Source organism: Capricornis sumatraensis, chromosome 1, assembly GCF_032405125.1.
Source record: "Capricornis sumatraensis isolate serow.1 chromosome 1, serow.2, whole genome shotgun sequence".
Taxonomy (NCBI): domain Eukaryota; kingdom Metazoa; phylum Chordata; class Mammalia; order Artiodactyla; family Bovidae; genus Capricornis; species Capricornis sumatraensis.
In genome coordinates, this window is record NC_091069.1 from 151,195,677 (window position 1) to 151,211,931 (window position 16,255).

Sequence of the window (16,255 nt, forward strand, 5' to 3'; positions counted from 1 at the left end):
TAAGAATTCAGATCTTCATAGAAGTTTGTTCACAACATGTGTGACCTCACTTTTCCCATGAATTACAAATGAAGTAACCAGCTAACAAATGATAAGGAAGTTTAAGAATGTCTATTACATTGTTTCTCACTGGGACTGTGAGTGCACAGTAAGTTTTCTTTTTCTCCACGTTAGTTTCACTGATCTTTCTTGTTCTTAGAGTTCAAAGCTAACCTAATAGTTCCAGTGTGAAATTTGTTTCTAAGCAGGCCTGATCTTGGAAATGTGTTACAGTATTTAATTTCATCTCATGTCTTACTTGCAGTATCCTAGGAGAGTTGAAGTATTTGACTTTAAGAACTGAATATAAGGAATGTACTATTTTTCATTTTATTAAATAAAGTACATATGCATACACAGGTATATATATTTTTTCATTTAGTAAATAACAAGATGTAGGTTATTTTCACTAATCCAAAAAACTATACTTTGTCTAAAATGGGCAACTGATAAATAATGTTAAAAGTTCTTTTATCAAGGCTGAAAGTTTTTTTTTTGCTCATTAAAATTGTGTCTGCTTTCAAAAGCTTTATTTTTAAAAATACTTTTAGTTAGTGCATTCTCAATTAGGGTACTATTATTGCTACATTTTGTAGCATAAACACTTAAAATTTTATTTTAAAATGAACTGGTGATAATACTAAGTTGAAAAGGCTATTCTCTTTGTTAAAGAATCACTTGAAACTGGCTTTTCTTCATTTTTCTTTGTACTTGGGATCATCAAAACATTTTTCTTTTTAATATACACTCTGGGTTAGAAAAACTGATTATACTATATTTTTGTTTTAAAGCTGTTGTGTTTTTAATAATCATATTGTTCTGTCCTCTGCCTCAATTTGCTGTAGAATGTCTTTCAATCTTCCTTGGCCAGACAGAACATGTACTGAGCGGTAAGCCAATGAGTAGCGCAGCTTCACTGGACCACCCTTTTCCTTTAGCATGCATCATGCTGTCTCTAAGCCTCTTGCTGTCTTGGCTCAGATTTCATGCAGCTGTCTCAAATGCTGAACTCTTCTCATTCTGCTTTTAGGAGTGTCTGATGCTGATATGCTTTCCTTTTGGTTTTGTTGCTTGATCATTTAAATTTTTTTCCTTGCCTCCCCCTTTATATCTCCTGTTCCTCAGATGAAAATCAAGTAATTCAAACACAACAATTTCATAAAACAAATTTCATGTTTTTACTCTAAGACAGAGGAAGATGAAACAAAGAAAATACGTAGTCTCAGAGTTGGGAGGCTATTAGCTTTGGAGATCATTTACTTTCGTCTCATGCCCTAACAGTGGAGAAAATCGTAGCACCTGAAAAAAAGCATGTTTGTGGTTCAAATTTTTTGTTATTTCATGTACACGATGTCATTTGATAATATTGCTAGAATTTTCTTAATAAGATGTATGTGTTTAAGTTGGAGAGACAACATTATATAAATCAGTTCCAAAGAACTCCAGTTCTAGGGTTCTGCTTTTGCTTTTCCTTGAAAGAAATTAGGCCGCAGTGGATATGTTAATATATAATCCATCTCTTCTCTGATCCCAGTAAAATGGGGTACTTGTTACTAAATTCCATAGATTTAAAGTTTAGAAATCTATTGGATCTTCCATTAGGATAAATAATAGAACCTTATACTATATGGCTTTACATTTTTATACGTATGACTTTTCTACAATTTTAATTTGAATATCAATTACAGCAATACCTATGAACATTTAAAACGAAGTTCTAGTCATGCTTTGAAAAGTAAGTTAAGCTCTGGAATAACGGAGTTGACTTTTTTTGGCAGATCATTTCAATGTTTTCAGTGAATTAGAAGTAGCATTTTTAGCAATAGTTTACTTTCAACTTATGTATAAGATTTTATTTACTGTGACTGCTCCTGTATGATGCCAGTTATAGAGCTTCTATTACAATTTTATAATTTTAAAGGGGATGGCTTCTTTTAAAATTATAATCTATTTGTGAATCATCTTTCTGTTTTCTCTTGTTACAGGACCATCGAATTATTCTGATTTTTTTTTTAACTTCCAAATTTTATCCCAAAGAATTTTTAAAAAATTAAAAATTATCTTTTCTGGTCCCTAGAGATTATATCCATTTTGAAAATAGAATTTAATGAAAAGTTACAATAAATTTGTTTTTTTTTGAGCCCAGTAAATAAAGTTAAAATCTATTCAGACTATTTTGTAGATTTTGTTTCTGCAAAAAAGCATAGAGAGACTGCTTTTAAAGAGTCCAGCCATTGAGTTTCAGCTTTTGATAGTCTTTTAAGAACTTTATTAGTTACCTTTAGCCATCTTGTTTATAAAAACTGCATTGTATTATACATTTTGCTCAATAATGTATAGCTTAGTTGTCACTTTTGGATGTCACTTTATTCATACTTATATTCTGGTGCAAGGATTTACTGTAAACATTATCTTCATTATTTTCTATATTATAGAAGTTTAATTATGCTTTAATATCAGGAAAGAACCAATAACATGATCTCATACAGTTTTATAATCTAGATGACACAAATATATTGTTACATAAAGCTATGTTTGTCTTTGCCTTTTGTAAGAAAGCTGAATCTGATTTGCATAGATTTATTTCATTTTAATTATTTCTTTCATTTCTTTGTCTTTAATGAGTAAAATTTGCTAATTTATAGGATAACTTTATATTAAATATGCTTTAGCATAAAAATCAAATGATTTTATGATTTTAACGTAAACTGTAAGCAGTGTATTGATTAACTTACAATTCTGTCATACACTCAACTCTTGTTAGTTTTCTGTTGAGGAATATTGTTTTGGGAGAAGTAAAGATTTAAGCGTATTTTAACCAAATTAGGTCATGATTTTTATTGATGCTGTGTGTTAAGAAATTATTTAAAATATAGATTTGATCTCTGTTTTTTGGAAAAATTGAATTCTAAGACACATAACTTAATTGAACTCTCTCTTAACATGACAAGGGAAAAAGCAAGCCACAATTTTCCCTCATCATAGATTATCTTAGCTGAACCTTATCCTACAAATAATACAGTACTCTTTCTCCAGAAACATGTAATATTTTGTCTAAATATTTTAATTTTACTTCTTGGTTTATTGGAGATTACCTGAAAAGTAACAAGGTATTGATTTTTGTATAAAAAAGAGAGCTTCCTACAGAACTAATTAAGTTTGAGTTTACATGTTGTTTGTTTCTGCCACTTGAGAATGAAAGGCAAATTCATTTTCATGGTTTATTTATGTAAAAGTAGCATCTTAGTTTTTATTGAAATAGAAGTAACAGAAACAAGAAAAAATGGGAGGAAAAACCTTAAGACATACGTACCCAAATGAAAAACCCTTCAGCACTCCTACTAGAATTTGAATATTTGGTTTCATAAACTGTTTTGTCTAAGAAACATGTATGTAGTACTTGCTGTATGCCAGACATTATTTCAAGAGCTTTACCAAATATTAACTGATTTAATTTTCACAATAACCAGGAAGAGTAGATGTTGTCATTACCGTTTTACCGCTGAGGACACAGAGCTCAGAGGTTAAGGAATATCCCAGTGCATTGGTTTATATGAACATTAAAATTGTTTTAAACATAGTTTTTACAGATTTGAAAGTATTCTGCATATCAAGACCTTGTGCCACTTTTGCTAACATAATTTCCTTATCTTGTTTCAATTTCCTTAACATAACTGTCCTGAAGCTGGGTGGTACATGGTGAGGTAGGGGGTGGACAAAGAACATTTGTATTTTGTTTTAATATTCAGATGATACTTGGGGAAAATCTTTAGAAACTTAAGTGATGATTTCCCTCTTACAATTCTCTGAATATAGGCATGTGAGCAGCAGTGACAGAGTGGGTAAGCCTTACCGTGGTGTGAAGCCTGTTTTCAGCATCGGGGATGAGGAAGAATACGACACAGGTGTAGTACTACACTTCTCTGTATACAGACTGCTTTCCTCAGGCGTCAGGAGTGATTGTAGAGATCGTTCTGGGACCACCAAGACACAGTGAGGTTCTGTAGAGCAGATTGGAGAGTCTGTGGTTTTTCTATTCAGAGTTTGGTTTTAGATGCCTTAAATTATGCAGTAGAAATGCTGAGTAGGCAATAATTATAGGCGTCTAGTTGAGGAGAGATGTCTAAGCTGGTAATAATCTGGGAATTATCAGTGTATAAATAGTATTTAAATCCATGGGATTGAATGTAAATCCCCTTGATTCAGCCATGCAGGGGATTAAGAGTTGTGAGACTGAAGTTCAGGAAATCTCAAAAATTGAGACATCTGAAAAGAGCCTTTTGAAATTGGGGGCAATATCCTAAAGGGCCACAAGATGGGGATATTGTGCCAGGGAAATTCATGATTGTCTTTATGTTTTAAAAAATAATTCATTGTTTTTGTTCATAATCCCGCTGCTCAGATTACCCTGATTAAGTGATCATAATTAGTATTAATGTGTGTTGAGTTAGAAAAAATATATAAAAATATATATTGTATATTAAGTATATGTTGTATATAAAAGTACAAAACAAGAAGAATACTCCTAAATCTCATTTTGCTTTTTTTCATTTAGTAATACATATTGTGTATTTTCCACCTCAGCCCACAGCTGACTTCCTGTTATACAAATGCACCATAATTAAATCAGTCTTCTCCCGGTTGACCCTGGTAGTTTTCCAGTTTTCTTTTTACTATTTCAAATAGCAGTGGCTATCTGTGTGTGTGTGTGTGTGTGTGTGTGTGTATGAGAACGTATATTCACATATATTTAGGTGAACTTTTGCAAGAGTATCTAGAGGGTAAATACTTCACAGTAAGATTGCCAGATTGGAGGGACTCACATTTGACATTTTAATGGATATTACAGTCACCTTCCTGAAAACTGCATTGAAGGGAAAATAATTTTCTATGTAATTTTTTTGAAGCAAATACACAGAATTTTTACTTTTCTTCTATATGTATAAAAACTCTTAAAAGTACATTTTCTCTTTTATAGTGTAACAGAATGATCAGTACATTGTATTTTATTTCTTTATAGCTTTTCCCCAACACCTTCTCTAGCTATTCTTACCTCTGTTTCATAAACTTCTGTGTGCTATTTGTAATTGTTTCCCTTTCTCCTTTTTGCTCTGTCTCTTCTGTCATTTTCCTGTTACCTATCAGTCTCTGTCTTTCTCTAAATATTTGTTATTCCATTAACAAAAGGAAGAAGGAAATGGATGAATAAATGTTGGTGTATTTTCACACATCATATTTTTATATATACACATATGTACTTATACTCTGGAAAATTACACAGAAATGAAAATAAGAAAACTGGAGCTATGATTATCAACATGGGTAAAATTTATAACATTGGGAGTAGGGTAGCAGTTGGAAAAGAATACAGTTGAGCAGTCTGTTATTTATGTTAACTTAGAATGCAAAACAATACTGTATATTATTTAAGAATATTCATGTTTGAGTAAAAGTAAAGATGTGACACCAAATTCAGATAGTCACTGTTTCTTGGTGGCAAAGAAATGGGGATGTGATTGGGCAGAAATCCATGAGGGCTTTACTTTTTATTTAAGCTAAAAGTGAATAGATACGTGAGATTTCCTTTTTTTTTTTACTATGTCTCTTGTATCTTGATTTCTTGAAAAGTGAAGAGAAGAGCATCAGCAATTAACTCTAGGGAGTGTAATTCCCTTTCTTAAATTAGGAAAACAGAATAACAGGAATGTCTTACATTTCTCTCACATAAAACCCCACTAAACAGACTTACTTATCCCAGGATTATTTTGTTGTTATTTTCCCCCAGAATCAGAAATCAGTAATTTTGTAGATGGAGTGTAATCTATAAAAATATTGAATCACTGTGTTATATACCTGAAAATGATATAATTAGGTAAATCAACTATACTTCAGTAAAAAAGGAAAAGAAACCAGCAAGAGAAAAAGAACTCTGCCATTTTTGCCCTCAAGATAGGTGGTAATATTATTATTGGACAATTCCACCATCTCCCTACAGACTAGTCATAGATTAGAGTTAATGTTGTATAAATCGAAAGAGTTGAAATTCCTGAGGTAGTTTAATATTATAATAAAAGTATATATGTAATATTTTCACTTGATTTTCTTACCATATGTAGTGATGTTTCATCATAATACTTTTATATTAGTATCATTGGCACAGGAAATATAGTAGCTGGGTTAGAATTCATTGTTTTGTTTTTCAACCTGTGTGTTTAAAATACTACTGAAATTTTTTTTAGGCTATCATTTTTAAAGTTGGTGATACCACTTTTAACATCTTAAATTCTTTACAGATGAAATTGACAGTTCTTCAATGTCAGATGATGATAGAAAAGAGGTTGTGAACATTCAGACTTGGATAAACAAGCCAGATGTCAAGCATCATTTTCCTTGTAAAGAAGTGAAAGAAAGTGGACACATGTTTCCTAGGTACTTTTTATTTAAGTTGAATTTTCTTCTAAATTTTAGTTTTGGTTGCACTGGTCTTCGTCGCTGTGCGTGGGCTTTCTGGGCGTGGGGGCTGCTCTCTGTTGCTGTGCACAGGCTTCTCGTTGCGGTGGCTTCTCTTATTGTGAAGCACAGGCTCTAGCAGTTGGAGTATGTAGGCTAGTGGTGGCACACAAGCTTAGCAGCTGTGTTTCTGGAGCGGTAGAGCCCACAGGCTTCAGTAGTTGTGGTGCATGGGCTTAGCTGCTTGATGGTGTGTGGAATCTTCCTGGACCAGGGACCAAACCTGTGTCCTCTGCACTGGCAGGCGGATTCTTATCCACTGTGCCACCAGTTAAGTCCCTCGATACTTTTTAAAATGCCTTCTTCAGAAATAAGATTGAATCTAGGGAAGTCATGATATGGAGGTTAACTGTGAAAGAAATTTTATGTATCTCAGTACAGTAAGATATAACTTCTTCTGTCAGCTTGTATTATATATCTTGGTTTTTAAAAAAATATTTCTTAGGTAATTTTTTGGGAAAAATTTAAACAGATAAGTCGAATAGTACATTGAATATAAGCTTCTTTCAAACTCAGCTACTTTTAACTTTTTTCCACACTATCCCATCTCTCTGTGTAAATATCTTTGTATACACATACACACTTTTCCATTGTCAAACCACTCAGGAGAAGCTTATAAATATGACAAGTGTTTTAGCGTAAATCTCTCAAGAATATGAATAGTCTCCACAATTCCAATAACACTGTCACATCTTTAAAAACCTTAAAAATGAGCATCATTTAACATGCAGACCACATGCAAATTTTTCACAGTGTCTCCAAGGTATCTTTTATAGTCTTTATCCTTTTTTCCTGATCCAGGGTCTAGTCCTGTTTTACACATCACATTTGCCTTCTCTCTCTCCTTAGTCTCATCCCTTGAACAGCAGTACTGCTCCCCTCATCATCCTTCCTGCTTTTGTTTGTGATGAGTGAATCCTTTGAGTCTAGGTCAGCTGTTCTGCAGAATGTCCCTCATTCTGGATATCTGTCTTATTGTATTTCATAAAAGTGTGTGAGTACTATTACTATACTAAAAGTGAGCTGAGACACAAGGCATGGTGTGGGTGTTAATGATTCTATCCTTATTTTGTCTTTGGGGCCCATTTCAGAATATTACTAAATATGTAAGGCAGTCCAGATGTTGCTTAGTGGTCTTTGATATAAAGTATATGCTGTGGTATGTTGCATGAGGATAGTTTGCTGTTAAAAGTCTGAAAGGTAGTATATTTCAAATACCATGTAGAATAGATTCTGAAAATCCATTATTTTAATAATTTCTAATTATAGTTTTTATTATATTAAATATAAACTTTACTCTTAAATAGTTACAGGATTTATCTGTCAATAAAAAACTAATTTTGTCTACAACTGAAGGAAAATTAAAAGCTGTTATTAGGTAGCTTATTTAAATCAATAGTGATCCTTTGCCTTCAAAAGTAGTTTCATCTGGAGTTGAACATTTTTTATAATTGGGACTGTTGAAGTAACAGCTGTTCTGAATGACATTTCTTTTTGTTTTTTTTAATCTTTTGTCTCTCTCAAGTCATTTGTTGGTTACTGCAACACATATGTACTGTTTAAGGGAGATTCTTTCACGGAAAGGATTGGCCTATATACAGTCTCGACAAGCGCTAAATTCTGTAGTTAAAATAACATCCAAAAAAAAACATCCTGAGCTAATTACCTTCAAGTATGGAAACAGCAGCGCTTCAGGAATAGAAATCTTGGCAATCGAAAGGTAAGATTTTCTTAGGATGATATTATCTGAATTACTGAATTAGTTCATTATTAAACATGATTTGCTTCTCTCTTTGGGGAAATGGGTGGTGGAATAGGATACCTGAACCACTTTTATTGGTGTTCCTGCTGTCTTTTCCGTACAAATTTGTTGTAATATATGGATTAGGCATTAGGACATAATTTCATTAAGCGCCATAGCTAACTTCACAGACTTTGACAGAAGGGTCTTTAGGAATACTCTACACCAGTGCTGCACTACATGCTGCTTTGCAATTAAATGAGCTTTTTTTGGAATGTAAGTCACTGTTTTTATTTTCCTTCATCAAAAAATTCTTGTTTTGAAAAGTCTCAGTGAACTAAGCAGTGTGCTGGATGATGTAGTTAGTTAACAGTCTGATTCAAGCTCCTCCTCGCCTTCTTGTGGACCAGTGACAGACAGTTCTTGGACTGGCATCAGGGCTGTAGCCACATTGCTGTTGAAGCTAAATCATCTTTAATCTTACAGGTAACAATGTGAAGCCCAGAGGGATTGAGTGACTTCCAGATCTTCACACTTAGCTCGTGTTAGAACCAAATATAGCCCTCCTAACTCCTGATCTCCAGTTCATTCCACCCTGCTCTACACAATAAGAAATCATTTTGCATTTGGATTTTCTTTCTTTCAAAATAGCACTTTTGAGTATATGTTGAGATAAGTGACGGGGAGTACATGGGAGGGCACCTGTGCTGGATTTGTGGGTCACTTCCCCATTGGAAGTGGAATCTGAGTCCTCAACAGAAGGTGCTGTTATTAACATATATTTTTCCCCCCATAGGTATTTGATTCCAAATGCAGGAGATGCTACCAAAGCCATAAAACAACAGATCATGAAAGTTTTGGATGCTTTGGAAAGTTAATGTAAACGAAAATTATTTCAGAAGAAATTAAGGCAACCAAGAGAAATATGGACATATTTTCCTGACTGAATACTAATTGGAGACTTTCATTTGCTTATGGGGGTGCTTAAATAGCAAGTCTAAGAAAGTGTAAATTATTATACTCAATCTCTGGACAGTTAAATTTTTTTTAATTTTCTTTTGCATTTTTGGTTTTGTAAAATGATTTCTTATAAAGGTCAGTTATCAAATGACTTTAAAGTAGCTGACCCTGTGCCCTTATAAACTAAGGGTGCAGAATACAGTTCTGTTTTGAAGAGCTGTTTTAAGAGAACATGCATCAGTTTCAGATTTTAAAACAACCATACACATGTGTATTTGCAATGTCTTCACTGAAAATTAGAGATAGAATTCACTGAAGAGACCCCTTTAATTGCTACATTTAGTTTTACCCACTGAGCAATATCAGGAACTAAAAAGTATTATATAGATCAATAATTAGCTTGCCATTTCTGATCTTAAAAAAGAATGAAATCTTTTTAATAAAATGGATGAAGATTCCAGCCAACTCAAATTCAGACCAGCTAGTAAAATGTTGAAACATCAGTTTCTAAGTCATCTTTGTATCATTAGCTAATAGTCTTTAGATACTAAACTTCATCTTAATTGTATCTAAGGAGCAGTTAAAAGCATTATAATAAGTAGGTAGGCATGTTAAGATTAAAACTAACACTTGGGGGACAAAATTGTATCTTTACAAGTGTTATTGGTCTCTCTTACAAGAGGAGTATTTGATTTAGGATATTTCAAAACAGGTGCTGAGCACACATGGATTTATCTTCTGTGAGATTATGTCTGTGACCACACTAATACTGACTTAAAGAAAAGGTAGATGATCGGAGAGCTGTATAAACTAGTTTTTATCATCACTTAATGAAATATTTTTCTCTTGTTTCTTGTTTTCTTATTAAAGTTCTAGTGGTTTGAAATGATTTTTATTCTCTTAATATGACAAAACTGCAAGGGGTCTGCTTTATTTTGCAGCTTTCTCAGTTTAATTCATTGAGGTTTGTGTTGGAACACATTTGGTGAAAGAAATCCAGGAACACATTTGGGGTCATGGAATGACTGCTTGCAAAAATCTGTTTGGGAAGTAACAAATCCTCACAACCCGCCATGTCTTAAAATGTCATGGATTATCTCTAGGGGTTGATAGAAATCTTCAGATATATCCTGTTTAAAGCCAGTTATTTTAATTTACTTAAAGGAAATCAAGTGAATAAAAGGCAACATAGTTCAAGATATTTTATTCTCGTATCTAAATAAAAACAGTTTGAGTGGTTGAAGACATTTGCATGAAACTGCACCTGGTACAATACTTGATATTTATAACTCCCCACGACTGTTGTATTGCATTTTCCCCCTTCTTTTGGTGCCCCTTTTAGAAATGTCCTGAAGTCTCATTTTTTGCCCATTTCAGCCATGGGACTTTTTTCATAATATTAATGTAAAGATGTTTGTGTTACTCTTTATAAATTACAGTTGTAAATAAATCAGTACAATTTGCTCAAAACTTTGTGGGTTTTTGTTGTTGTTTTTGGCCATGCCAACGTGCACGTAAGATCTTAGTTCCCCAACCAGGGATAGAACCTGTACCCTCTGCATTGGAGGCATTGAAAGTGCAGCCTCTTAACCACTGGACCACCAGGGAAGTCCTCAAAACTTGGTTCTTAATGACAGTATCTCTCTCTCTTTCTCCCTTTCCACCCATTTGTAAATCTCTACAGATACCACAAAATTAGGAAATTGAAGGCTGTCCTTACAGTGCAATTTAAGTGTTCCAATTTCAGGTTTGAAAGTATTAGATTCCTCTTTGTGTTCATGCAGATGGGGAAGAGGAAAGAGGGAGTTTAAAACTAATGACATTATATTCTACATGTAGTAAATTACTCCACTGAACTGCTCATCTAAAATTGTTCACTCATTTTAATAGCCCAGTTATTCATGAATATCAAATGAAAATACTTGTCACTGATTGTACCAGGCACTTACATAGCTGTATCCTCTCTCCACTGGTCTGATATAAAGACAACTAGAATTCACTCTGGGATACCCACATCTATGTACCCTCCAGGGATTGCAGGACTTGCAGTATTATGAGTTTGGTTCAGCTCAGTTCAGTTGCTCAGTCATGTCTGACTCTTTGTGACCCCATGAATCGCAGCACGCCAGGCCTCCCTGTCCATCACCAACTCCCAGAGTGCACCCAAACCCATGTCCATTGAGTCGATGATGCTATCCAACCATCTCATCCTCTGTCATTCCCTTCTCCTGCCTTCAGTCTTCCCCAGCATCAGGGTCTTTTTGAATGAGTCAGCTCTTCCCATCAGGTGGCCAGAGTATTGCAGTTTCAGCTTCAACATCAGTCCTTCCAGTGAATACCCAGGACTGATCTCCCTTAGGATGGACTGGTTGGATCTCCTTGCAGTCCAAGGGACTCTCAAGAGTCTTCTCCAACACCACAGTCAAAAGCATTAATTCTGCACTTAGCTTTCTTTATAGTCCAACTCTCACATCCATACATGACCACGGGAAAACCATAGTCTTGACTAGATGGACCTTTGTTGACAAAGTAATGTCTCTGCTTTTCAATATGCTATTTAGGTTGGTCATAACTTTCCTTCCAAGGAGTAAGTGTCTTTTAATTTTATGGCTGCAGTCACCATCTGCAGTGATTTTGGAGCCCAGAAAAACAAAGCCAGCCACTGTTTCCACAGTTACCCCATCTATTTGCCATGAAGTGATGGGACTGGATGCCATAATCTTAGTTTTCTAAATGTTGATCTTTAAGCCAACTGTTTCACTCTCCTCTATCACTTTCATCAAGAGGCTCTGTAGTTCTTCACTTTCTGCAGATGGTGTCATCTGCATATCTGAGGTTATTGATATTTCTCCCAGCAATCTTGATTCCGGTTTGTGCTTCCTCCAGCCCAGCGTTTCTCATGAGCTTGTAATTACTGTATTTTTCTAGATGAGAAAACCAAGGCTCAAAGAAATTTAGTGCAAAGAAAGAGTACCCCCTTCTCTCCCTGATCCCTGGGAATTAGTATTGCTTATTAAGTTGTAAACCTAGATAGCATATTGAAAAAGCAGAGACATTACTTGGCCAACAAAGGTCTGCCTAGTCAAGGCTATGGTTTTTCCAGTGGTCATGTATGGATGTGAGAGTCCCTTGGACTGCAAGGAGATCCAACCAGTCCATTCTAAAGGATATCAGCCTGGGTGTTCTTTGGAAGGAATGATGATAAAGCTGAAACTCCAGTACTTTAGCCACCTCATGCGAAGAGTTGACTCATTGGAAAAGACTGATGCTGGGAGGGATTGGGGGCAGGAGGAGAAGGGGACGACAGGATGAGACAGCTGGATGGCATCACCAACTCGATGGACGTAGGTTTGAGTGAACTCTGGGAGATGGTGATGAACAGGGAGGCCTGGTGTGCTGTGATTCATGGGGTCGCAAAGAGTCGAATATGAGCGACTGAACTGAACTGAACTGACTGATTAAGGTGTAAAATGAATCCTCTTAAGATTTGATGTCACTTGCCCACCATTACAGAGAAGGCAATGGCACCCCACCCCAGTACTCTTGCCTGGAAAATCCCATGGACGGAGGAGCCTGGTAGGCTGCAGTCCATGGGGTTGCTAATTGTCGGACATGACAGAGGCTTCACTTTCATGCATGGAGAAGGAAATGGCAACCCACTCCAGTGTTCTTGCCTGGAGAATCCCAGGGACAGGGGAGCCTGGTGGGCTGCCGTCTCTGGGGTTGCACAGAGTCGGACACAACTGAAGGGACTTAGCAGCAGCAGCCCACCATTAATAACACATGTTTCTAGTAAGGATGATAAGTTTATACTGATGATTATTCAACCATTTTTTGCCACTGATATGTTTTACACAGTACCTTTAAAACTTCTTAACATGATATTCTAACATACTAAATTTAGAGCCATAGATTAGCAGTTCTACTTAAAATTGACAGTTTGACTTTAGGGAAGACTCAACTCCACAGGTTGAATGTGTGATGAAAGTAATATTTCACCTATACCATTAACAGTTTGAACTTGGAAAATTACATCTTTATTGAAATGTAGTCCATGTATCATTAGGTTTACCTACAATTCAGTGGGTTGTAGTGTATTTAGAGTTGTGCAACCATCACTGCTATTGAACTCCAGGACATTTCATCAGATTGTAAAAGCTAATATTGAATCAGTTCAGTTCAGTTGCTCACTCGTGTCTTGACTCTTTGCAACCCAATGGACTGCAGCACACCAGGCTTCTCTGTCCATCACCGACTCCTGAAGCTTGCTTAAACTCATGTCTTCTGAGTCGGTGATGCCATCCAACCATCTCATTCTCTGTCGGCCCCTTCTCCTGCCTTCAATCTTTCCCAGCATCAGGGTCTTTTCAAATGAGTCAGCTCTTTGCATCAGGTGGCCAAGGTATTGGAGTTTTCGGCTTCAGCATCAGTCCTTCCGATGAATATTCAGGACTGATTGCCTTTAGGATGGTTGGATCTCCTTGCAGTCCAAGGGACTCTCAACTGAGAGTCTTCTTCAACACTGCAGTTCAAAAGCATCAATTCTTCAGCACTCAGCTTTCTTTATAGTCCCAACTCTCACATCCATACATGACTACTGGAAAACTATAGCTTTGATTAGACAGACCTTTGTCAGCAAAGTAATATCTCTGCTTTTTAATGTGCTGTCTAGGTTGGTCATAACTTTTCTTCCAAGGAGCAAGCATCTTCTAATTTCACGGCTGCAGTCACCATCTGCAGTGATTTTGGAGCCCAAGAAAATAAAGTCTGTCACTGTTTCCATTTTTTCCCCATCTATTTGCCATGAATTGATGGGACTGGATGCCGTGATCTTAGTTTTTTGAATGTTGATTTTTAAGCCAACTTTTTCACTCTCCTCTTTCACTTTCATCAAGAGGCTCTTCAGTCCCTCTTCACTTTCTGCCATAATGGTGGTGTCATCTGCGTATCTGAGGTTATCGATATGGAGTCTCAGTAGACCATAAGAATAACAGAATTAGGTGGCTGGTAGTTCAGATGGTAAAGAACCCATTTGCAATCAGGAGACCCCGGTTCGATTCCTGGGTTGGGAAGTTCCCCTGGAGAAGGGATAGGCTTCCCACTGCAATATGTTTGGTCTTCCCTGGTGGCTCAGATGGTAAAGAATCTGCCTGCGATGTGGAATTCCTGGGTTCTATCCCTGGGTTGGAAAGATCCCCTGGAAGAGGGCATGGCAATCTACTCCAGTATTCTTACCTGGAGAATCCCCATGGTCAGAGGAGCCTGGTGGGCTACAGTTCATGGGATCACCAAGAGACACGGTTGAGCGACTATAAACACACAGCACATAGAGTTTAGAAGGTTATTAAAGATCTTCCTGCTGCAAAGCCAAGTCCAGTTAGTCTGTTAAAGCTTCAAAAACCCATAATTACTGAGAACATATTTTCTTTTTTGCTGATCATTTTCAAGTCAGACATTCTGACGCTTCACCCCTAAATACTTCAGCATGCATGTTCTCAGGTGAAGACTGGCATAATCACAGTTTTCACACAAAAGTCATTAAAGCAACAAATATCCAGTTCATATTTAAATGTCCCTTGCTGCGGCTGATGCTAAGTCGCTTCAGTCGTGTCCGACTCTGTGCGACCCCATAGACGGCAGCCCACCATGCTCCCCCGTCCCTGGGATTCTCCAGGCAAGAACACTGGAGTGGGTTGCCATTTCCTTCTCCAATGCATTAAACTGAAAAGTGAAAGTAAAGTCGCTCAGTCGTGCCCGACTGTTAGCAACCCCATGGACTGCAGCCTACCAGGCTCCTCCGTCGATGGGATTTTCCAGGCAAGAGCACTCAAAATGTTTTTTATAGTATTCTTTTAAAAACTAAGATGTATTCCAATATAATTTGAACTATTCCAGACCATCACAAAGGGTAGCAAATTGGGCTTCTCTGATGGCTCAGTGGGGAGGAGTCCACCCGCCAGTGCAGGGGACACCCGTTCAATCCCTGATCCGGGAAGATCCCACACGCCATGGAGCAGCTGAGCTGTGTGCCATAATTATTGAGCCTGTGCCTTAAAGCCTGGGACCCGCAACTACTGAAGACCTTGCACCCTAGAGCCAGTGCTCCACAACAAGAGAAGCCACGACAATGAGAAGCCAGCACGCCCAAACAAGTGAGTAGCCCTCCTCACTGCAACTAGAGAAAAGCCTGTGCAGCAACTAAGATCCAGGACAGCCAAAAATAAATTATTAAAAAAAAATTTTAAGGGTAGCACATTTTGTTTTATAACTTTTTGATTCCCTGAATTTGACAAAAGCACAAACAAAAAAATTAAAAATCAAACCTAATAAAAGCAAATATCCTAAAACAGTATTAGCAGATTTCAGCATATTCAGTTCAGTCACTCCGTTGTGTCTGACTGTGATCCCAGGGACTGCAGCATGCCAGGCCTCGCTGTCCATCACCAACTCCCGGAGTTTACCCAAACTCATGTCCATTGAGTCGGTGATGCCATCCAACCATCTCATCCTCTGTCGTCCCTTTCTCCTCCTGCCCTCAATCTTTCCCAGCATCAGGGTCTTTTCAAATGAGTCAGCTCTTCGCATCAGGTGGCCAAAGTACTGGAGTTTCAGCTTTGACATCAGTCCTTCCAATGAACACTCAGGACTGATTTCCTTTTAGGTTGGACTGGTTGGCTCTTCTTGCAGGACTGAACTGCTGTTGACGATATTCTGTCTGAATTTAGTTTCTCTTTTTCCCCCTCTTCTCATCACACAGCGGACAAGCCAATGGCAACCCACTCCAGTACTCTTGCCTGGAAAATCCCATGGATGGAGGAGCCTGGTAGGCTGCAGTCCATGGAGTCGCGAAGAGTCGGACATGACTGAGAGACTTCACTTTCACTTTTCACTTTCATGCATTGGAGAAGGAAATGGCAACCTGAGAGACTTCACTTTCACTTTTCACTTTCATGCATTGGAGAAGGAAATGGCAACCCACTTCAGTGTTCTTGCCTGGAGAATCCC

At 36.9% G+C, this 16,255-nt stretch overlaps 1 protein-coding gene across 1 annotated transcript in view; it reads left to right on the forward strand.

Annotated features, from left to right (window-relative positions):
* The window catches only part of TBC1D23 (TBC1 domain family member 23), a 55,378-nt gene extending 44,699 nt beyond the window's left edge, over positions 1 to 10,679 (forward strand). Inside the window, exons 15-19 of the mRNA XM_068964651.1 lie at positions 885 to 929; positions 3,856 to 3,944; positions 6,333 to 6,468; positions 8,075 to 8,269; positions 9,087 to 10,679. Coding sequence (XP_068820752.1) covers positions 885 to 929; positions 3,856 to 3,944; positions 6,333 to 6,468; positions 8,075 to 8,269; positions 9,087 to 9,168 — 547 coding nt within the window. The 3' untranslated portion in view covers positions 9,169 to 10,679. The remainder of the gene's footprint in view (positions 1 to 884; positions 930 to 3,855; positions 3,945 to 6,332; positions 6,469 to 8,074; positions 8,270 to 9,086) is intronic.
* The last annotated feature ends 5,576 nt before the right edge of the window (positions 10,680 to 16,255 follow it).